Genomic DNA, 23,231 nt, shown 5'->3' with positions numbered 1-23,231 from the left:
CCTATAGCCTGTAATGTTTCAGTAGAAGAGTAGGCTAGCCTATAGCCTGTAATGTTTCAGTAGAAGAGTAGGCTAGCCTATAGCCTGTAATGTTTCAGTAGAAGAGTAGGCTAGCCTATAGCCTGTAATGTTTCAGTAGGCTAAAACTATATTTCACATAAAGACCGCGGATGTCAGAGAGGGCAAATTTATTCCAACATTGGTCCACAAAGAATGATGCAAATAATAAAGTGAAAGAAATAATAGCCTACTGTGCAAATATAATGTTTTATATGGACCTGCCTACTGTGCAAATATAATGTTTTATATGGACCTGCCTACTGTGCAAATATAATGTTTTATATGGACCTGCCTACTGTGCAAATATAATGTTTATATGGACCTGCCTACTGTGCAAATATGTTTTATATGGACCTGCGTGTCTGCAATAAAGTTTCTCTATCTTTATAACCAACATTCAGCGGAAGCCAATTTTCACTCGTTGCGCATCTCGCTCCAAGTATGGTTTGGCTATTTAAAACACGGAGTACAGTTGCTTGGATGTATACTAGTATCTATACTAGGATGCATAAACCTATGTTTTGCGAATTTAATGGTCTGCCTCCTTCAGAGTTCAACTCGGCAATTAGGCTGTGAAAGCGAGCGCGCCTCTTGGAATCTAGTCATAGCCTATTGTTGCACAGATTTCTGTCACGTCTTGACTTTCACAAACCAAATGATTAGGCTACATTAATTAATATGAGCACACTTTAGTGACAATGTTCCGTGCAACCCTGATCATTGAATAGCATAAGTTAAATTACTATAATATTAAAGACCGCGGATGTCAGACGATAGGCTACGTATTACGCGTATAGGCGCCAAATCCGGAGCTCCATACAAAAGGAACGCAGCATAAACAATAGGGATTGTGCAGATGAATGAATGAGGTGACTAATTATTTATAAATAACATAAAACATTACAAAACGAAATAAAAACAAACAATAGGCCTACAGGCGCAGAATAAAATAGCTTGCAGCAACAGTACAAGAAAATATTTGTACAAGAAATACTGTAGGCCTGAGTCTTAATAGGCGAACACCCCCGGAACGGTGAACGGAACGTTATTTTTCGTTCTTAACCGGTTCAGGAACGCTATGTTGGTGGCGGAACACGAGAACGGAAACGTCAAATATGCTGGTTCTGCTCGGAGCGAACCGATTGAAAAATAATTTCGTTTTAAGCCCTGGTTTCTGCACATTGGTAACGACACATCAATGTTATAAACACACTACAATGTCATCTTGACATTGACAGTTTTCATGATAATAGATTAGTGGTGATAAAAACCATGACCTCGAGGCAGCGGTCACCACACTTCCTGTAACACAAAGTCAAGAACTTGCATAAAACCTCTCACACTAACTCAGGAAGTATGTGAATAGTTCCGTCTACCACATATACTGTACTTACTGTACACACTCTCCATTTTACATGCACTCACTAACACTGCTCACAAGAAGTCTATTGAGAATCTGAGTGCGTTGAAGGAAATGTAGGTCTGAGGTCACAAACACATGTAGGTCTGAGGTCTAATAACCTACTTCAGCCAACAGGCATCTAAGTAATCTACACCCTTCTTTGCTTCAAAACAGAGGCATTGTTGTCTGTCCTCTGTCCCTCAGACTTGACCCAGGAGAGGGAACGCCAGGAAGTATCCTAGAACGGAGCCGGCGATGACCCCGAGGAAGATCCACACGTTGTAGGACATGACGCACAGCATCAGCATGTATCCCAGAGTGACCTGCAGTACGTGGAGAACCGTCTGGAGACCGTGGTGAAGCCATCTGGGAGGGGAGGAGGAGGAGGAGGAGGAGGAGGAGGAGGAGGAGACATGGTCATGATCATGAAAACCCACACAATTACAGGCTTGTGAAAGAGGTGACGTGAGCTTGTTTGTTTGTAGGTATGACTGTGTGAACTTCAACATAATAACCAAACAGGTGGAACCAGTCACTCTATACATTAGAGTAGAGATCTGTGTTGGGTACTGAGAACTCTGACCCAATTGAATGGCCCCTTGACACATGACCCTATTCACACGGCTGTTCTAACCTGAACTACGGTCCTAGCCCAGATAAGATCTCTTTCCTCATCATCCTCTGGAGCACACTCAACTACTGTATAGTCATTTTAACAGTATAGCTCAACTAGGGATGTGACGGTATGAACATTTCATACCACGATTATAGTGACCAAAATTCCCGCCGTTAGCGGTATTTTTTTTAAGAACATGCTGAAAATGTTCAATAAGTACTGATTGACAGTCTGGAATCCTTTCAACAACTTTTATTTAAAAAAAAAAACTCAAATAACATAGGGAAAGCCAGGCCTCTCAACGGCTGAAAGGGCATCATGTCCTTTGCTATGTAATATGGTAGGGCTGCAGTGAGGTATTTGGCATTTTTGGATGTGGGTGCGTAAGCTTATCATTTCCTCTGAAGTGGAAACTGGGAATGACGTCGGACTGTGCGTCTATGGTAACCTATTTACCCTGGTTATTCAAGATAACCAGGGTTAATAATTTATTTTGAAACAGTAATACTAATCGTCAGGAATTTTCACTGTGGTTTACCGTGAAACCGGTAACCGTTTCATCCCTAAACTCAACCCATTAAGGGTAGAAGTGTTCTGCAGTGGTGATTGGGACTCCTACTGTACCTGTTCAAGGTGGTGGGAGTGTTGGGCTCTGTGAGGGTCAGTGAGGAGGAGAAGATGCTGGCCAGGGCAGCGTTACTGTCATGGCAGGGCGAGGTGGAGGGGGAGGAGGAGGCGGAGGGGAACGGCCGTGGCGTGGGTCTGGAGCCGTTCCTTAACCACGCCCTTAATACCTTCAGCAGCTCGTAGAACACGGTCAGCAGAAGAACCACCACCACAGACAGCACCATCCCTGCACAAACACAACCAACACGGTCAGCGACCACACATGGCGTCACGTCTGGCCGTAATGAAACGTTCAGTCGTAAACAGCGGCCACTGCAGCTCTGACTGGGATCAATCAGCCTTACAGATTTTTCTCCTGCTGAGTAGCCAAGAAGCCATTTTTAAAAATGATACATCGGCGGATTCCTATCCATGTGGGCTCTCTTGGAGATGTTGGTCCTACCTGCAGGTCCACGCACATCCCAGAAATCAAACAGCAGCATCACACTGCTGGACGCCTCGAACGTCATCTGGAGGAAACAGAGACAAGGATACATCAGGGCCTCTTTGAACACGCACCTTTACTCCTCCTCTCACTGATGTCTCTGATTTATCAGAGCTTTACCTGCACTGACGGGTTCAAACATGTGCTTCTCTGCATAAGTGGCACCAATCCAGTCATTAGATCTGTGCTATTTTAGAGAATTAACAAATGGCCTAAGACTGCGTTCTTATGACTATCACTGTTCAGATACCGCCAAGGTCACTCATCATGTGAGGTATGGGAGCACCTGCAGCTGTGTACACTATAGCCAGCCCTCTCCCGACCCAGTCTACGGACACGAGCTACAAGAGGAATTCCTTGATTACTGAGTGATCTGACAAGAGGAATGTGCTGCGTTGTTTTTGTCCAGTCTCAGCCAGACTAACTCCTCCACCACCACCGTGATGTGAAGAGTACACACTCCATTTAAGTCATTTCAGAAGCAATCAATAGGATCATTGAAAATATAAGAAAAACGTTCATGTCCAATGCTCCAAGGCTATAGCTAGCTACCTAAAACTGACCAACAAGTTAGTAGGAGGACAACCAATGAATGAATGAATGAGAGACAGAACTGGCAAAATTCTTGGAGCTCAGAATGACAATTGAATTAGATCAGCACGTGAACTTGCTCTGCTAGTCTAACGTGCTTGTTTTTTGTGTGCTATTGTTTTAACAATGTCTGCGTGATCAGCCTGGGGCTGTACCTAGAAAATCACATGATTCTCTTGTTGAAAACATTGCCAACTGTTTAGTCTGTCTAGTTAGCTGTCCATTGCCTGGTGAAACGCACCCTCAGCTCTAATGATCTATGATCATATCATGTTGACCTAAACGCAGTGCTACATAATTACAGAGGTATCTTAGAACAAACCCATATAAACACAGCTTCTGCTCTGGTTGAACCCGTTAGGCTAATTTACAGTAACGTTAAGCAAAAACATGACTTACAGACATGATAATCAACTTGCTGTCGCAGACAATGAGAAATAAAACAATATCTTCAGCAGCGTTGATTATCCATAATGGACGAGAACTTCAGATGGATCTTCCTTTAGCCGAGCTACCTTCGTCTAAACATACACTTTAAACAGAAGGATTCAAATAAAATACGAAGGTTAGCAGCAACACATACGTTCCTGTCCCAGTTCTTGGCTCGACTGGGGCTAAACTTGGGGCAAAATGTTTCAGAGGAGGAACAGCCCCTCTCATCGCGTCATTGGCTGGAGTAGATCGTATCTTCCTGTATTAGCGCTTTTTGATTGGCTGAGGGAGGACCCCTCCGGTTTTACCCAGTGTAGTTTTAAAATCACACCGTGTTCATCATCAAACCCACTTTGGGCAAATATGTTATCCTGCCTGGACGTATTGGACAAACACTCTACATTCCAACTACAGTCATGACAAAAATATGATTTCAACAAGGGGCGCTTGTCTAACCGTGAAGTGGCAAAACAGAACCACAGGAGGGCATTATCACACAATGCATGGTCCTACCCAGCGTCATGTAGAGACGGTTCTGGACCCACCATGAGAAAATCCGTAACAAAGCAATAATAATGAGTTATTATAATATAACAATGAGATGTGTATTAAAAACGTGTGGTTTATGTATTAATGGCTTAGCTAATTCGAGTTGTTTGTTCAGTGTTGTTTCCAGGTGGGGGTGGGGCAGATAGAGCACACACCAGGGGCAAGAGCATCCATCTCTATGGAAACGGTAACGCTTAGGGGAGGGGTCGATGCCGACGTTTGAGGAGGAAGTTGTGCCCCTTGCTAACTGTGACATTTGTCCTACCTGTTATCCAAATTAAGGTAGGTTGTCTGTATTTATATCAATATAATACACACTTTGTATATGACCTGTATAGCTTACTACAGTGCAACTCAGAATATGCCAAGGAGATTAGCAACTGGTATGCTACATGTAGCTAGTGCTAGCTTGCCTGTCAGCGCCACGCCCCTTTGACCTTTACATAAAGTTATTTTTTTACCCCCATGCACAAAAGTTACTAATTGTCAAGACATTACAGTCTAGAATGTTGTTCAGAGATTGCACCGAATGCAACTTCATGCACTGTCTGTACTCAGCGATGTCAGGAACGTCACGACACGATCGAGAGATGGCGATGAACGCCAAAAAGCAGCTGTCTGTGTGTTCAGACCCCGTGGAGCGGCTGCGGCTCCAGTGCCTCGCTCGCGGCTCTTCTGGGATCAAGGGTCTGGGAAGGTGGGTGAAGCTGTTGAATGATGCTCTTCATCCATCCAAGTCCTTCATCTCTTTCATTTGGGGAAGTCAACGAGGCCTTTTGGAAAAGCTACATCACGTGTCTGACAGCCACTTAGTTGTCTCCATATCATGTCCTGTTAGGTGTAGTATGTAGGCTATCTATAGTGTTCTACTATTTCAAATACAAAACACAACCAAATAGCAGCCACATTTTCAAATAGTTTGAGAAGCATAACCACTGTGCTGCCATTTTGGTCAGATGTTACTCAAAATAGAGTTATTTGATCTCAAGCTTCTTTACCTGGTTAAATAAAGGTTAAATAAAATAAAATAAAAACCTCATCATGTTGTTTTTTCAGAACATTCAAAATAATGGATGATGACAACAGCCGTACTCTGGATATGAAGGAGTTCCTGAAGGGCCTGAGTGACTACGGGGTCCTGATTGAGAAAGACGAGGCCTTGACTCTCTTCCAGCGCTTCGACCGGGATGGCAGCGGACTGATCGACTTTGATGAATTTCTCATCACCCTCAGGGTAAACGTCTGAGTTAATTAAGCTTTTCACTGATTATTCTTTTAAAAACAGGCCTTCTCTGTTCTCATCATTGGGATGAGTTCTAGTCATTGATGTTATTATCCTGATTGTAAACAGTCTGTTGTTGCTGTTCTGCTGTGCTGGTTCCGATTGCAGCCTCCAATGTCCAATGCTAGGAAAGAGGTGATCATGCAGGCCTTCAGAAAGCTGGACAAGTCTGGTGACGGGGTCATCACGGTGGAGGACCTGAAGGGGGTTTACAACGCCAAGTACCACCCCAAATATCAGAACGGAGAGTGGACAGAAGACCAAGTGTTTCGCAAATTCTTGGACAGCTTTGACTCTCCGTATGACAAAGATGGAAAGGTAATCCACAATTAAATACTTTCTAACTAATCAGATTTCCTTGTTGGTCGTCTGTCTTTTATCCGGTATGCATCTTAGGCTCTGAAGATTTTTGTATGTGTGTGAAACCATTCAAACCTGTGCTGTTGTATTACCTTATGCTGTTTATTTTCTGAAAACACTAGGTCACCCAAGAGGAGTTTATGAATTACTATGCAGGTGTGAGCGCATCCATCGATACAGACGTCTACTTTATAGTCATGATGAAAAGTGCCTGGAAACTTTAACTATTGTCTTCTTGAGTCATCAGGGTAAACAAAGAGCTTTCATCCTAGGGTTGTGGATAGCAGAAGATATCTCTTTTCACCTTTATGGGATATACAGTATGGTCGTCTAGAAACATTCTTTCAGCCCAAGCATAGCGTGGGTTGTAGTTGGTGTACTGTAGGTTGTGCTCCTCTGCCAGCCGGTAGGTGTCAGCGTTGTCCTGTGGTTTAATCCCCCTCCAGGAGCCGGAGTCCTGTAGCAAAGCACTAATGTGATTCTTTCATCTCATTTAACATTCACCCGACCTCTCTTCCTCTGTACTATACTACCCCTCCTCTGTCCCTCTCTCCCTCTCTTCCTCTGTACTATACTACCCCTCCTCTATCCCTCTCTTCCTCTGTACTATACTACCCCTCCTCTATCCCTCTCTTCCTCTGTACTATACTACCCCTCCTCTATCCCTCTTCCTCTGTACTATACTACCCCTCCTCTGTCCCTCTCTCCCTCTCTTCCTCTGTACTATACTACCCCTCCTCTGTCCCTCTCTCCCTCTCTTCCTCTGTACTATACTACCCCTCCTCTATCCCTCTCTTCCTCTGTACTATACTACCCCTCCTCTATCCCTCTCTTCCTCTGTACTATACTACCCCTCCTCTATCCCTCTTCCTCTGTACTATACTACCCCTCCTCTGTCCCTCTCTTCCTCTCTTCCTCTGTACTATACTACCCTCCTCTATCCCTCTATCCCTCTCTTCCTCTGTACTATACTACCCCTCCTCTATCCCTCTATCCCTCTCTTCCTCTGTACTATACTACCCCTCCTCTATCCCTCTGTACTATACTACCCCTCCTCTATCCCTCTCTTCCTCTCTTCCTCTGTACTATACTACTATACTACCCCTCCTCTATCCCTCTCTTCCTCTGTACTATACTACCCCTCCTCATCCCTCTACTCCTCTACTAAGCAACAGCTGCAACTGCTTCATAGATTTTGATTTCATGTTTCCTTGGATGCCTTTAGTCTGGTCACTGACAGAAACAGCGGTGGATGATGGTAGTGGGACAAGCTGCTTGGATTTTTTGTCTTTCTTGGCAATCGGCCATTTTTCACCCCTACAGTCTGTAAGTGTGGTTGTGTGGAATATCCAGCCCTGTCTTCCAGCGATGGCGTGGATTGATTTAGTCACCTTTGTCTCCTTCCTCCTCCTCCGCAGGTCACCAAAGAGGAGTTCCTCAACTACTACTGCGGAGTGAGCGCCTCCATTGATCGTGATGTCTACTTCATCCTGATGATGAAGAACGCATGGAAACTATGAAGTTTAAATCAATGTAGACCTTTTTACGTGCATCTATACCTTTTCCCTTACAGAAACCATGTTGATGGTAATTGATTTGAATTGATTATAAAGGTTTTGTAAATACTCTGTTTGTGATAAGCTGATGTATTTTACAGTGTAGTTTCTCCAGAAACTGAATGTTCTGTATCTCTTAAATGTGGTTTTTCAATAATATAATGTCCTCATTCCTAAGCACTGGTGGTCCACTTATTTCCTCTTTGCTTGGAAGTTTCAGCCAAAGCCTTATAACACTTTCAGCCATATTACAGACATTACAGTAGCAAATAGTTAAAGAACTCAAATGTGTTTATTTATTCATGAAACTTTGAAAATCTATAACTAAAATCAAGTAATAAGGTTACATTTTAACCCTACATAACAATCTTAAAATTCATCAATACAGTATATTCCACTGATGAGTATAGAATGCATACTTTTGTATATGGAAATGCTCAAAGTAAAAGTAACAGTAGGTCTAATCATGTATCTTCCAACCAAGTCAGGATTTACATAGTTCTTTAATGATGTTCATCATATAGTTGTGTAATGATGCCTGATTCAATTACTGACCATCAAATTCATCTCAAGTCATCTTTGGCTAAGTCTGATGATAGCTACAGTTTGCGTAATGCTTAAAACTACAGTCAGAATTCATTTAAGTGTAATGTATACTGTACATCCATTGTCAGTTTAAACAGAACAAAACATCAATGAAGAATTTACAATCACATACACACCATGGTCACCGTGAATTCTAAATAATAAACGTGTAAGAAAACAACATGACATGTACATTACGCTAAAATAATATCAAAAATGTGACCAGAAAACACAGTGGTGAAATGAATAGTACATTCTAACTTGCTATTGTTGTCACTGGACGGTGACCAGGGGTTGGTTGTTGTACTGTATGTTAAAGCAGCAGCAGTGTGTATAGTGTCCTCTCCTAGGTTCACCACAGGGGTTCAACTGTATGGAGGCTGTAAGAGTGCAGACCTAGTGAGCATGAGGGAGACGCAGCATTGCCTTTTAAGTCCCTCCTTGTCTTGGCCCTTGGCAAAGGTCCCCAGCAATTCTACCGTGTATGAGAATAATATCCAAACCAGATGCAAGAGATCTACACTGAACATTTAGCAGGATGGTCGTCTCTTGAGTCACAGAGGCTCAGTTCGACTCGAGAGCAAGTTACAAATTCCCACTTCAGTGTTGCTGTAATGTTGGCCTTATGCAGAGTACAGGTCACTTGACCTGGTAGAAACTGGACATGGTGACATAGGCCTCATCCTTGACTGGTTCTTTAGCTCCCGTACTCTCAGGATCAGTCTCCTCGTCGCAAAGTTCTGCTTGCGTTGTGTCCGGTCCACTCCCCGGACCCAGGAGCCCTACGGATGAGGCCTCGGTCCCGGTCCAGGGGTGGTCTTCCAGGGCCTCGCTGCTCTCCAGGGTGTCCTCCGACCCCTCGGTGCTGGTGCTGTGGTCGGATGTAAGCTCTATGAAGCCCTGGTTGAGGCCCTGGTCCTTGGTCTCGGTGGTGGCGTCTGTGTGTGGGGGCCCTGGGGAATCTTGTCCCTCCACCTGCTGCACTAGGTGGAAGTAGAGGTCACCGAACACCTCAGGGTTGAAGCTCATAGGGCTGCCCTGCAGGGTCAGGGAACAACACGGTCAAGGGGGAGGCGAACTACGGCCTGCCAGCGATATCCATGTCAAAATGATCCACAGAGGTTCTGTCACGAGCAGCTGGATGGACATGAACATGAACCTAAACAATATCAACATGAACCTAAAAGCACTCACCTTCCTGGGATGATACAGCTGCACCAGCGTGTGCTTGGGCTGGGGGATGCTCGGCCACACGAGGGACAGGATTCTGTGAGGATACACAGCAGTCATATATACAGACACCACACACACACACACACACACACACACACACCAAGGTTATTAGAGTTAACGAAAACTAACAAAAAAACGAAAACTAGGTGTGAAAAAACATTTTAGTTAAGTGAAATTTTAAAATAAATAAAAAACAATAACTAACTAAAACTGTATTGTTTGTTTATAAAACTAACTAAAATTCTAGAGAAAATGTCCTTAGATTTAGTCTTTTTAATTTCATACATAAGCCTAGTATTTTGGCTGGATATGAAATCTTTTTTTTTTTTTTTTTTTGCTGTGCTGCTGCGCAGAAGTAACCTGACGTGCGCCAGATGGTTTGTTTCACACGGAGTGAAAAACTAAAACTAAGAAATTTCCAAAAATAAAAACTAAACTAAACTAGCAAACCTGCTTTAAGAATTAATTAAAACTAAACTGAAATTGAAAACAAAAAGTTAAAACAATATAAAAATAAAAACTAATGAAAAAAGCAAAACTATTATAACCGTGACACACACACACACACACACTCTCTCACACACGCGCGCACACACACACACACACACACATGACACAAGCGAAGCTGGTGGTTTGGATGTACCGTTTCCTCCAGAAGAAAGCAGCTGTGATGGTGATAAGCAGCAGAGCAGCGAGCAGCAGAGGGAGGCACGTCAGTAACAGCTCATCCGACTGCGACTCCGATCGGTCTGGAGGCAGAGAAAGAGAAAGAGAGGGACAGCACCTCAGGCAGCACTAGTGATATCTGGTGACACGTTTCCCTGGAACATCTGTGTGTTGCGTAACTCCTGTGGCACGCCAGGGTCTTACCCTCGTAGGTAGTGAAACTGACAGTAGGACTCCAGTCACTCCAGAAGCCATCGAAGTAGTCAGGCACCGGTTTAGCTCGGACGCGGACGCGATACTCCGTGTTCCTCTGGAGGTAGTCCCCCTCAATCACGTAAGGCTGATAGTTACTGTCCCGGACCTGTGTACAGCAGAGAGAAACACATTTACCGTTTCCACACGGACAAGCCAGTCTAAAACCAAGCGACGGGTCCGGTTTACTGGCCAAGGTGATTTTCAACTTCCCACGACAGTTCCAGCAACATATGGCTAACCTGTGTATAACCTGACTCAGTCCAGCTTGGCTTTGCTCAGCCCAGCCCAGTAGAGCAAAAAAGGATGCGTCCATAGAGAACATGATGCTTATAGAGTATAAGATTACACTGTATGGATTAAATCCATTAAGCCACCATTGAACACTTAATGACAATTATGCAATGAGCCTGTGTAAAGGCATACCGGTACAGTCGCACTTTTACTCCAGACATGTAGCTGAAATAGTAGATTGTTTTCCAAGTAGTCATCAGCGTACGGAGTCCCAATGTATATCTCCACACTGCCTGAGGTATGAAGCTGGTTGGTGTTCACCACCCACGGGGCCGTGGGCTTCACTGAAACAGATCAGGTACGTACCCAGACACACCGGTCAGTCAGAGGGGGGTCGGGAGGGGAGGAAATCACAACAGAATAGTGCGCCTCATGAAATAATCAACATAATCGTTGTTGATTTTGTAGAAATAAACCAAAACATTTGTACCTATTTTTCTCAAGTTGATGGCTTCCTTGCTATATGTGCCTCCTTTTAATTGAGCGGTGAGATTGTAAGTGGTCAGAACATTCAGATGGGTAAATTTGACCCGATTCCTCCTCCAGACCTCCCCTTTCAAACACACCCAGGTGCCGTTTTGGATTGATTTTGAGCTGTAACAAGAACATTCATGTTCCTTATCAAGTGTTGACCCAAGAGCAATACAATACAATATCATGCAGTCCAACACAACAAAATACAATATGTTTATCCTAATAGTCTGACCAGTCTGAAAGTAAGAAGTCAAGGAGGGGCGTCTACCTCCAACAATACAGTATAAACAGAAGGGTCTACGTTACCAAAGAGATACGGCTTCCACTTCCTCTGACTCATCATCGCCGTGACGACCCAGGTTACAGGTTAGGCTGTTACCAGACTTGGCGCTGATGTGAGAAGTGCAGGAAACTTCTGAGGAGAAAAAGAGACAAATGAGCCGATTGAAGTTACATGAAGTTACAGTACATTGTACACACGTGGGAACACTGAGATAATTCTGGATGTCCTCATGTAATGGCTGATTTCAATAAAAAACGATCAACTGTCAGTTCTGCCTCATCAGCACTTCAACGGAACTGTTGAATCTCTTGTGTTAAAGGCATGAGAGACTAGTCTAGGCTCCTCATGTACAAATGCTTCTATATGTTATCAAATCCTAGATCCTAGATAGGATACTATAGTTTGCTCTAGTCATTAAATACTAGTTTTATTTATTTTCATATGTAATATTTGTCATTAATCCTAGTTTTAATTATGTTAAATTATTCTAGCCAGTTATTGCCCTTTATGTTTTATGATGTTTTTACTGCACTCTGTGAAGCATCTTGAGATTTGTCCTGCATTGTGTGTGCTATATAAATAAAATTCATCATTATTATTATTATTATTAGTCTCTACACACTACTACAGGCTTGGGTGATGAGAGACAGGAGCTCACCTTCATCGTCCAGGGGCTCAAAGTCATCACCCGACTGACCGCTCTGGGCATGAGCAGGAGCAGGGAGCAGGAGCAGGGCTATCCACCAGATGTTTGCCATTTCCCATCAAGCGGTCCCTACTTGTCTGGTACACACACACACACACTCACACACACACACACAAGCTGTTTGATACTCCAGGAGACGACATATACCTGTGCACACACACAAGCGCGCGTGCACACACACAAACACACACACAAGGCACTCAATACTGTGCTGCCTCAGCACTGAACTCTGAGTATCATCAAACAGGGAGGAGGAAGAGGAAGGGGGAGTGGCCAAGAGAGAGAGGAGGCGGAGCTGAGGAAGGGGTTGGGTTTCATCGTTTTTGAAAGATTAAAATGGTTAATGAATCATGTTGACCTTTGATGAGAGATATCATTAACCCCTCTCATGAACAACTCCCAACAGATGTTAGCCTCCCATAAGTTATTTGCTTTAGACACACAATGTTTTTCTCAAGTAATTTGCATCAGTCGTCTCTGCCCACTCATAGTGTTCTGTAATCACACACACGTTCAGTGAGGGAGAATGTGGGTACTGTGATTGTACATCATGTAATGGACACAGAGCTCAAGACCACCGACTCAGAGACACATCTCATTCTTGAGCTACAACATGGGACAGACGCGCATCTGATCAAGAACAGTCTTCCTCTCTGAGAACCAACAATCATGAGGAGAAAAACAAACCAGTAACCTAAAAACCACTTCCTGTCTACTCAAGTGAAGTAGAATACACGCAATGGGGCCAACAGTAACGTGTGTAATTCTCAAATGAGAGTTAACCTGTCACAGGTTCCCACCATCCGTACAAAAACCCTATGATCCTATATACTCTATGTCCTGAGATGTGACGGAAAACTAACACAGATGTTAACACACGTGGACTGTGGGTGTAAAAGCTCAAACCAATAAAAGGAAATGATGCTTTTTTTTCAGCTGTTTCTTAAGAATTACAGATTCATTTTCTATTTAAGTTCACAAGAAAGACCTACTTTCCTTTTACATGTCCAGACCAATAATGGGGAGTTTTTTTGTTACTTGTTTCTCAGTGTTATTTTACATTGTTTTTACTTTCCATTTGTCTTGTTATACGTGGGTTTACATGGCTTTACAAAGTCAATAAATCATTTGCTCAGCACTTTTTTGGGGCATTGCTTTAGGATCCCATGCATTCATTCTGCAAATTTATAAGATTAAATCCCAACAACAATCAATCTGAATCAGTTGTCTGCTACTTGTATGCATGTTGTATATTTTGAATCACTAATGCAACAGAAATCCCAAAGTGGAATCTTTTATCATTAGCATTTATGTTGCATGAATGACTCAAAACATCAAAAATGGAATTCCATCAACCACATTCAGCTGAAAGCTGTGTGGAGGAATCGGGTTCTCATGTTTGGGATGAAGTCATATTGATCTATTTTGGGTGGTGTGGTTCAATGCTGTAGTGACTGTGGTTATGTCAACAGGTACAACATTGCTTTATAATCTGATTCCTCCCTCACCACACAAGACAGTCTTGCAACAGCTGGTCAGACTTGTGGTCTTTGGGGTGGGGACAGTTTTATAGGGGGGGGGGGGGTAGATGCTGGTGCTTGTTTGGGTGGGGGGGTGATGCTGGTCCACGTGGGTGCTTGTTTGAGGGGCTGAAGCCAGTGTCGGTGCTTGTTTTTTTTTTGGGGGGGGGGGGGGGGGGGGCTGATGCTGGAGCATGTGTGTGCTTGTCTGGGAAGGTGTGAAGCTGGTACGGGTGTTTGTTTACGGGTAGGGGTGGGGTTGGTGTTGGTGCGTGCGGTTGCCTGTTTGGGGGGGGGGGGTGCGTGTGGGTACTTGTGGGTGGATGCTGCTGAGTGAGCTCTCGAGTGTGAATGTGGGCGGCAGCTGTGGTTGAGGTGCTAGGTTTCTAGCGAAGAGGAAAAGATGTGAGAAAAACAAGCAGGAGAAATGGGGAAATAATCTATTGTATAACTCTGCACTCGTTGACTTCCCCTGAAGTAAACAGGACCATCTCTGAACTTCAGCACAAGACTGGCGCAAAAGCAGAGATGGTTAGGAGCCTGGCTCAGCTCCAGCGCCTGGCTGTAGTGTGTAGAGCCGGGGTTCTAGCAGAACTCACATCAGTACGGAGCGCACCCCTCCCCCCCACCTCCCCAACAAACCACATGCCAGAGGCCCCTATCTCTGCTCTCTTCGCAAAACATCATGTAGTGCGGTTTCACAACATGCCTCTCTCCCCGGCGCTGCTCGATGTCGTCTGGTTGCGGTCTGCATCCTCAACCTTGGCTGCCTAGCAAACTGCTTGGATTGGAGAGAAAGATGCACTTGCAAGCGTCCTGTCTCTGCGTGTCAGCGCGCAGGGGGGGTGGGGTGGTTCAAGACATCTAGACGAGCGAGACGCACCCGGGTGAGAAAACGCAACGACGGCCGCGTCCGTTCATGCGGCGACACCGTGACGACGGCGCCGCTCGAGTCACCTCTGACCCCGTCCTTCGGTTATGTATCCCACGCCCCCGATACGAACGCACGCCGTCGGCCCCGAGCCTCGTTCTCGGCGAAGCCACACCAAAATAACGTGGCCTTTGAACCCACGTCTCGCACCGCCACATGAACCTCTCCGCTTTATGACCTGAACTTCCTGTTTCCCTTCAATTGTTTTACTACCCAAGGTTTCACTAAAGGTGATCAAACATCACTGTTATTGTGCAACACAAAACACACATGTATGCAGAGGAGTTAGACCTGCTTTTCTTTCGCCTGCTGAACAATTCGATAGGTTCAATCCTGTTGCAAAACGCTGCAAACGGGTAGAGGTACCACGGACCTGCAGGCTACGGCGTGTTCTGAGATGACTAGACTCGTCTTCGTCTCCACATCCTCTTCCTCCAGTCACAACAGCATGCTCAACCTTCGCAAGCGTCAGGTGGATATTAAGATCTAGCAAACTGATTTATTCTTACAAGTTTAAATCTGGAGATGGATGGTGGTCTTCGATGGGATTGGAATGTTGTGTGACAAAAAGAGTGAGAGAGCGAGGGGGACAGGAGAGGGGAGGAGGGAGAGGGAGAGAGAGAGAGAGAGAAATCACAGATCTTGTGGACGGTGAAGGCATCCTTTGACGCTCCTCATGTAAAACACAAACCACATGAGCAGCCTGCTGAAGAGTCATGTTACCCTGCTGGTTACTGTAAGTCAAGTACGTCACTGGAAGGTGTCAGGGATTTCAGTCTGAATAAGTTTGACTGGAAATAAAACCCTACTGTACCTACCGCTAATATCCCCCCCCCCCCCTCCTTCTTAGAACATTACCACCTCACAAACAGGGTAACCACGGACACCGTCAGAGACGCACTCTGGGACAGCTGCTCAGCTTGAGAGACAACTGACTGCCAACGGTATGGGAAAGAACCCGGGGATGTGTTCACACAGTCGTGTGTGTGTGTGTGTGTGTGTGTGTGTGTGTGTGTGTGTGTGTGTGTGTGTGAGAGTGCTCATGCGTCTGTATGTCTGTGCGTGTGCCTGTATGTGTGTCTGTCTCTGTCTTGTGTCTATTAAAAGGACGCTTGAATCAAAGAGAAGACAGAAAATAAAATTAGAGTAGTGTGAAAAGAGGGATGAAGAAGTGACAGAACCACGGTCCCGATCTGAGGCGCTGTGGTCAACAGCAGATCCAGGACACTGTGTTCTGACCTGGACAACCTCAGCTGTGGGGAAGGTGAACAGAACTGGCATGAAGCCTTGCAATCATACACAAATACACACAAAAACATGGATAAATCCAACACATTTGCATAGTACATCAAAATGTAATTGAACACAAAATATGTATTAAATCATTTATATTTTCAACTTTAAACTTTTGAAGAAAAAGGTTACATTTTTGTTCAAATGGAATACGCTGTATTTTCATTGTCACCCCATGCAAAAATATATAATAATCGCAAAATTAGTGTCAGAGACAGCAGGTCAGGATGACGTGACAAAAATCCTCAATCAACCCTCAAAGAGCTTTCGATACGTTTCTAAAATGTAGTCCTTCAAATACATAAATACTTTATTCACACTCTCTGTACATCATTCGTTAAGATGTTGGCAGAACAAACATTCCCTGTGCCTGTCACCACTGTCACAGAACATACACCATAATCTACATAACCGCATACATACAACATACATACTTCAATTTAGTCATCAAGCTCACAGAAAAAGTCAGCTTTGAAGCTTGTATCACGGAAAACATGTATTAAACAATGATATCCGTAGCAATTTACGGCCTTTTTTTGCTTTTGCAGACAAATTAACACAAGATATACAAAAACAAGGAAGATCAACAAAGATAACACAGCAAACCCATAATCAGAAGCTCTCTGGCCACGTTGCCCCTGGCAAACTAAGTGCCTATGAGGGGAACAATATGAGTGACTGTGTGTGTGACCATGAGGACTTGAACGAGCCCTGGTTCAGTAACAAGAGAACTTCCAGTTTAGTAAAAACAACAGGGAGTTAACTAGAACTGAGGAGTCTCTGGGTTCTGTAATATCTCAAAAAAAAGTTATTTAAGCAGACTGTACAAAACACAAGACAGGGACAGGAGTGACAGGCTACCCAAAATGAGCGTGTAGTGTTAGAAACCCCCACCTTTACCAACGAATCTCAGAAGTAGAAAAAACAACAACATTTCAAACAAATCACAAGCATGGCAAGATCAAGTCACTATGCTCTGTCCATTGGCCTTGTACTGTAAGAAGAGAGCTCTTTCCCAAACGGTCTGTGACTGTAAAACATGATGTGATAATACTCTCAACAAGAGCCAAGTAGAGACCGCTCTGGTTTGGGAAGGAGCCTCCTAAAGAGAGATGAGCTGAGAGGACGACCTACAGATACGATCTCACTTCCTGCAGCATGCTCGGTCTGTCCAAAAACTACCCTTCCCAGAATCCCCTCCTCCTACGCTACCGGGACCACAGTGCAAGGAAATGGACACATGAAAGACATGCCTTTACGCCGGGAAATCGGACAAACGCCCGTCTCAACTTAGTGAGGATCTAAACTCTTCTTCTATAACGCTGGCAGATCCTCTCGGTCGGTCGGTCGGCATCGTCAACTGTTCTTCTCCTCCCTGACTCCTGTCACCTTCCATTCTCTCTCCTCACACCTCCTAATAAACCCTCCCTCACTCCTCCTCCTCTCCCCGGCCTGCGGAACGCCGACGTTCCGTTCTGACGGTCTGTTCCATCACTCTGCCGGGGACGTTCCCCTTCCAAACACGTCTCAGCCCGTGAGATTCTCTCGCCCTCTCCGCCCCACTCCCAAGCTTCCCCTCTCTCACGCACACACGATTTGCACATTCGGTTCTCTGCGTTCCGATATGATGCTGACGGCTCTAATCGCCAGTGAGTCAGACAGTGGGACGAAATCATCTCCCGGTCGGACGTCTACGGGATCTGGCTCCCCGGACCGCCCCGGCGCGAAGAGATGGTGTGTGCTGTTCTCAACGTATAGAAGATAGATATTGCTCGTATAACTCCTGTGTAAGATCATGTACAAGATCAAGCCAGGTCAGTGAGGGAACAGCCTGAGGACAGACGATTCCTCTGGACGTAGAGACACATGGAGCAGCAGATCCAGAACAGCGTGTTCCACTGCTCGGCTCTCTTCTCCGCGGTCCTTTGATGGCGTTGAGTGCAGCGAGGCACATAGATAATGAACTCAAACAGGAGCAAAGCTGAAAAGAATTGTAGGCCACGGTTTACAACAAAATATGTTCCGCGCACCTTGGAATGCTTGTTGGAGCGGCCAACCGGGAATCAAAAGTGCGCAGAGAATCCATTTACAAAGACACTTTTAGGAATTTTTAGGAATTAGTTACAAAAGGCTAGTCTAAGTATTGGCACTCCTCACTGTAAATCAAATGAATGTGTTCAGACAAAGCTGATGTTCGTTATGTTTGAGAAGGGAAAGGAAGGGCAGAATTATGATTCACTAATATATGAACCTCTGCTCAATTCACACCAAATAGACTTGAATGTTTTCATTGTTGGTCGGTAGGGAAGTTCTCTGCCACTCAGTGTCGTTTAGTTTTGGCGCCCTCTACTGGTGAGACGCGCAGCTGGGGAGCACCGAGGACCCTGTGGGTCCACTCCTCTTTATTCAGACCCGGGCCTAAGGCAGGCCTGAAGCCTCAGACTCGAGTGAGGAAGTCCAGGCTGAGGGAGGCGGGCATGTGCAGGGTCTCCAGGCTCAGGGCGGAGGGGGTGTAGGGGAACAGGACAGGGAACGTGTGCTTGGTGTCCACCAACAGCTGGGGGGCGTCGCCCCTCTCCTGCAGACGGTTCTGAAAGACGGAAAAGACCGGACGAAAACCGCGGTGAGACGGACGAAACGGCTCGTGGAGAGGACACCGCGGCGTCCGGCGCCGGAGCGGGGGAACGCGGGGGGGACGTACCTGAATGTTCCGGATGAAGGACACGCTGACCCTCTCCTCGAACTCGTTGAGCGGCGTGTAGAGGTTGAGGATTTTCACGATCTGTTGAGAAAACCGACAGGGACAGAGGTCAGCGCGTATTTACGTACCGCACCTCCGCTGAGGGCGGGGCAAGCGGGGGTGGGCGGGGTGAGGCGCGTGTTGCGAGAGGCGCCGGCGCCGTACCTGCTGAAGGGAGAGCGCCGTGCACAGCGAGCAGATGGCCTCGGCGTCCTGCGACGTCTTCTTCTTCACCTGCAGCAGCTGCGCGGCCTGGATGACCGGCTCCATGGTCAGCACCGCCCCGCTCTGCTGCAGGTTCTTACCGCGCAGCCACTCCTCCATCTGGCTGATGTTGTACCTGTCCGATCACACACACACACACACACACACACACACACACACACACACACACACACACACACACACACACACACGCTCACTCACTGGAACCCGACCCCTTTCGCCCCGACCGCTTCTGCCAAGTGTGTGTGACCGACGGGCCGGTCAAGTGCATTGTGGGTACCTGAGCTGCATGCCGGTGCTCCAGGAGCAGACGTCCTTGCGCAGCAGCAAGTTGTTGAGGGTGACGGCGTTGATGCTGTAGAACAGCTGGCGGACCACCTGACCGGCGATCTCGGGGTCCAGGCCGTGTTCGCCCATCACGCCGTAGAACTGGCCCAGCTGCCGGATCAGGGCCTCCAGGGTGTAGCTGCTCGGCCCGTCCCCGTCGCAGTCCACGCTGGACGAGCGGTTCCGGTAGCCCATGGGCTTGACCCCCGCCAGGCTGGGGATGCTCTCGCTCTCCAACATGGCCGACACTGCCCGGGGGAGGAGGGAGGGGCGGAGGAGGGACTTATGCTTTTAGACTGGTTATGTGGGCTGCCGAGGACGCCCACGTTTGAAAATAGTCACTTCTCTTTCTTTCTTTCTTTTTCTCTTTCTTTCTTTCTTTCTCTTTCTTTCTTTTTCTTTCTTTCTTTCTTTCTTTCTTTCTTTCTTTCTTTCTTTCTTTCTTTCTTTCTTTTTCCTTCTTTGTTTTATCTGTCTTTCTCTCTCTCACTTTCTTTCTTCCTTTCTTTCTTTTTCTTCTCAGAACTTTGCTGGTTATCTAGTTTCATTTCCTGGACCATGCTTCTCGCTCCTAGGATGCCTACCTTCGAAAATCTTTTCTTTCTTTCTTTCTTTCTTTCTTTCTTTCTTTCTTTCTTTCTTTCTTTCTTTCTTTCTTTCTTTCTCTTTCCTTCTTTCTTTCTTTCTCTCTCTCTCTCACTTTCTTCCCTTCTTTGTTTTTCTCCTCAGAGCTGGCTGGTTATCTAATTTTGCTGGACCGTGCTTCTCTCTCCTCCCTCCCTGTGAAGACTCACCGATCATGGGCTGCAGGATGCCCTCGGCCACCTTGATGAGCTGCTGGTAGATCTGGATGGACAGGTCACTCAGCACCTGACGGTACTCCGCCAGGTCAAAGTTCTTCAGGCAGTGCTCGTTCTGCTTGGCTGTGTTCTGGGTCATGAACGCCTGGGACACGCAGGGAGACAGGGAGGAGTTTTAGGACTGATGAGTCCTTGTCCAGCAGCAGTATGGACAGCATATCTAAAAGTGATTCAGTAATCCGTCTGTGCAAGAGGTCAGACATTCTGAAAGCCATTGCAGCTAGAGATGCACCGATATGAACATTTTGGCCGATACCAATAACAGATATTAACATTTCTGTCATGGCCGATAACTGATATTTACCGATGTCGATATGTTCTGTGTAAAAACAAGTTTCTATAATAATCAAACGTTATACATACTGAGAAACACATGGAAACACTGTCTCCATTTCCAAAACATTTGGAAAAGCTGATAAATCATATATTTACCACATTGTTTCCCCTCAAAAACAACACACACAACAGCAGCTAGACAGAAATAATGATCTGCTGTTCACATCGGCCCTGTTTTGCACATCAGGCCGATACCGATATATTAAAAAAACGATACCGATATGATTGCCGATATATCGTGCATCCCTAATCACAGCCAGTTGAATACTTCTAGTTTCGGGTGAACAAACGGCCATGCGGTCGTGGGTCTGAGTCCGGTCTCACCTCATCCCCACTGTACTGCTTCAGACAGTGGAGCAGGCGACTGGTGTTGGCCAGCCAGAAGGAGGTCATCTCGAAATCGTCGTTGTTTTTCTGCGGAGGAAGAAGTCACAGCGAGAGGAGGTGAATCGCGCGTCGCGGGCGGTCTACGACGGGGGTCAGATTCTCCGAACGGGCGCCCGTTCCCCGTCTTACCTTGAGGACCTTCTTGACGGCGTTGATGGTGGAGGTCAGCAGGGCTTGGACCTTCTGGTCATCGTTCATGTAGTCGGCGTGGCGGATGCACATGAACAGGATGTAGGCGGGGAGGCACGGCACGGTTGCCGAGACGACGTGGGGCCTCATCTCTGAAACGGCAAACAGCTCGTTAGGACAACTGAAATAATATGAAATATACACAATTAATCAATTATTTAATATGAAATATAGAATCAATCAATTATTTGATGTATGTAATCAATTAACGATTTAGTCACAAGATCAGGAAGTGTATGTAACTTAATTCATGTAATACACATGCATACAAGACAGAATCCCAACTGGTGACAATGCTCACTCTCCTGCTCTCTCTCTTATGCAATGAGGTACAGAGGATCTGGAATGGTACTGGGTATAGATGCCAGAGAGGTACTGACTGAACTACTGTGCAGGATTGGAAGGTGTAGACTGGATGGGTGCCCAGAAATAATACAGTTTATACAACGGTTAGTTCTGGTTCTTGATTCTGATTGGCTGGAAGCCGTGTTAAAATACTTTGTAACACACACCTGGGACCGCATATCATTCCATTTTCAATATTAATGCGCTTCCCATTTGATCCAATGCATTGTAGTTGTTGTTGTTGCTTGTCAACCCTTTTGTTAGGGGAACTATTTTGCTTGGCGGAATTGAGGGAATGATGCTTCGTTTTGAATAAATCTTAATATTTTACATTGCTGTGTGTTTATTTTACACTAATAGATGTAGTAACCGTTGTATAAAAGCAATAAACCACTCGAGGCCGTGTGTTATAGTGATTTTATAACAGCTAGGGGGGTTTTAGGCACTCCGCTTCGCGTCGTATATCACTATAACACACGGCCTCTCGTGGTTTATTGCTTAAATTCACCACATGTGGGATGCTGTAAGCCTGAGTCGGTGTGTAACGGTAGTACTCTCGTCTGCGTTGTCTTTCTTGTTCGTTTGACCCGTGTTAAGGGATTGTCCCAGGGTGGGACGAGAAACCTACAACCTTGCGCTCGCAAGTCGGATGTGCTAACAACTACGCCAAAAGAGATATCCCTATAGGCAGGGTCGTTAGCACATCCTTGACTGGAATGTTTTGAGACAGTGATGTGCTCAGAAATCTGCACTTTGAACGCGTTCTTGTTTGTAGTTGACCCTGTTGACCCTGCTGTGATGTCGTGGTCCTACCGGTGATGAGCGTTTTGATCAGCCGGGGTTCGTCCTCCTTGGAGTACTCCAGCATGCCCTCGAAGTCCTTCTCCTTGCGCTGGACGGTCGCCTGGCGAATCAGCTCCGGTCTGGCCTGGCTGGGTTGGGCGGCGGCAGTCTGGGACACTGGGGACAACGCAAGGACACCGGTCAGTGATCCCGCTTCAGAGAATCCACCACCAGGTCGCTCCCCGTGGCCGGGAACTCACTGGACATCCACATACGCTGTGGACAGCGAGAACCCCGAGTCTTTTACCTTCCAGCTCTTGGACTTTCTTCATATAGATCCTCAGCTGCTTCTTCAGCTTCCTCTCGTTCTTCTCCAGTTTCTCCACCAGCTCCTTCAGGTCCTGCAGAAGAGACATTCACAGCCTTTAACACCGAGGCGTTTCAGACGGACAGAAGGACGTCGGTGAACGGTCAGCGCAGCCTCAGCCCGCGGTCTCTCTCAGATCAGCCTCACCAGGTTGTCGTTGGTCAGGCGCGTGATCTCCTGCTGGACGCTGTACTCCACCTGGGCCTCGGGGGAGAGGGACATGGTGTAGGTGAGCATCTCCTGCTTCCGCTCGATGTCGTCCTTCAGCAGCTCGATCTGGGTGTGGAGGGCCTCCAGCTCGTCCTGGTGCTTCCTGGTCTGGGACTGCAGCTGGGCCTCCAACAGCCTGGGTGGGGGGGGGGCGGTCACTCACGCATTCATAATTCAGAACATTTTATTTGTATAGCACACTTCATACAAAAACATGCAACTCAAAGTGCTTTACAATAGCTATTACATGCACAGAGTGCTTCGCA

The 23,231-nt window shown here is 46.0% G+C and overlaps 4 protein-coding genes across 4 annotated transcripts in view; 1 reads left to right on the top strand and 3 right to left on the bottom strand.

Moving 5' to 3' along the window:
* Positions 1 to 1,456: 1,456 nt before the first annotated feature.
* slc31a2 (solute carrier family 31 member 2) lies at positions 1,457 to 3,214 on the bottom strand (the record flags this gene model as incomplete). The annotated part of the gene is made up of 3 exons (XM_084454718.1): positions 1,457 to 1,828; positions 2,703 to 2,931; positions 3,148 to 3,214. The coding sequence occupies 3 exons, from the start codon at positions 3,212 to 3,214 to the stop codon at positions 1,663 to 1,665; spliced, it is 462 nt and encodes a 153-aa protein (XP_084310844.1). The 3' UTR covers positions 1,457 to 1,662.
* Positions 3,215 to 5,321: 2,107 nt separating this feature from the next.
* capslb (calcyphosine-like b) lies at positions 5,322 to 6,627 on the top strand (the record flags this gene model as incomplete). The annotated part of the gene is made up of 4 exons (XM_084461287.1): positions 5,322 to 5,458; positions 5,818 to 5,995; positions 6,152 to 6,361; positions 6,526 to 6,627. 4 exons carry the CDS (start codon positions 5,322 to 5,324, stop codon positions 6,625 to 6,627), a joined length of 627 nt encoding a protein of 208 aa, XP_084317413.1.
* Positions 6,628 to 8,330: 1,703 nt separating this feature from the next.
* On the bottom strand, positions 8,331 to 12,504 carry il7r (interleukin 7 receptor; the record flags this gene model as incomplete). Its single annotated transcript, XM_084454708.1, has 7 exons — positions 8,331 to 9,582; positions 9,739 to 9,811; positions 10,421 to 10,526; positions 10,648 to 10,804; positions 11,122 to 11,273; positions 11,843 to 11,878; positions 12,405 to 12,504. 7 exons carry the CDS (start codon positions 12,502 to 12,504, stop codon positions 9,184 to 9,186), a joined length of 1,023 nt encoding a protein of 340 aa, XP_084310834.1. The 3' UTR covers positions 8,331 to 9,183.
* Positions 12,505 to 16,344: 3,840 nt separating this feature from the next.
* The window catches only part of myo5b (myosin VB), a 54,758-nt gene continuing 47,871 nt past the window's right edge, over positions 16,345 to 23,231 (bottom strand). Inside the window, exons 30-39 of the mRNA XM_084458232.1 lie at positions 22,903 to 23,101; positions 22,696 to 22,789; positions 22,419 to 22,565; positions 21,201 to 21,352; positions 21,009 to 21,098; positions 20,283 to 20,433; positions 19,442 to 19,736; positions 19,102 to 19,276; positions 18,898 to 18,978; positions 16,345 to 18,786 (exon numbers count right to left, since the gene is read on the bottom strand). Coding sequence (XP_084314358.1) covers positions 18,634 to 18,786; positions 18,898 to 18,978; positions 19,102 to 19,276; positions 19,442 to 19,736; positions 20,283 to 20,433; positions 21,009 to 21,098; positions 21,201 to 21,352; positions 22,419 to 22,565; positions 22,696 to 22,789; positions 22,903 to 23,101 — 1,537 coding nt within the window. The 3' untranslated portion in view covers positions 16,345 to 18,633. The remainder of the gene's footprint in view (positions 18,787 to 18,897; positions 18,979 to 19,101; positions 19,277 to 19,441; positions 19,737 to 20,282; positions 20,434 to 21,008; positions 21,099 to 21,200; positions 21,353 to 22,418; positions 22,566 to 22,695; positions 22,790 to 22,902; positions 23,102 to 23,231) is intronic.

This window comes from Borostomias antarcticus (genome assembly GCF_949987555.1).
Source record: "Borostomias antarcticus genome assembly, chromosome: 2".
NCBI classification, from domain to species: domain Eukaryota; kingdom Metazoa; phylum Chordata; class Actinopteri; order Stomiiformes; family Stomiidae; genus Borostomias; species Borostomias antarcticus.
Note: the sequence above shows the minus strand (reverse complement) of the source record. Positions and strands in the feature narration are given on the sequence as shown.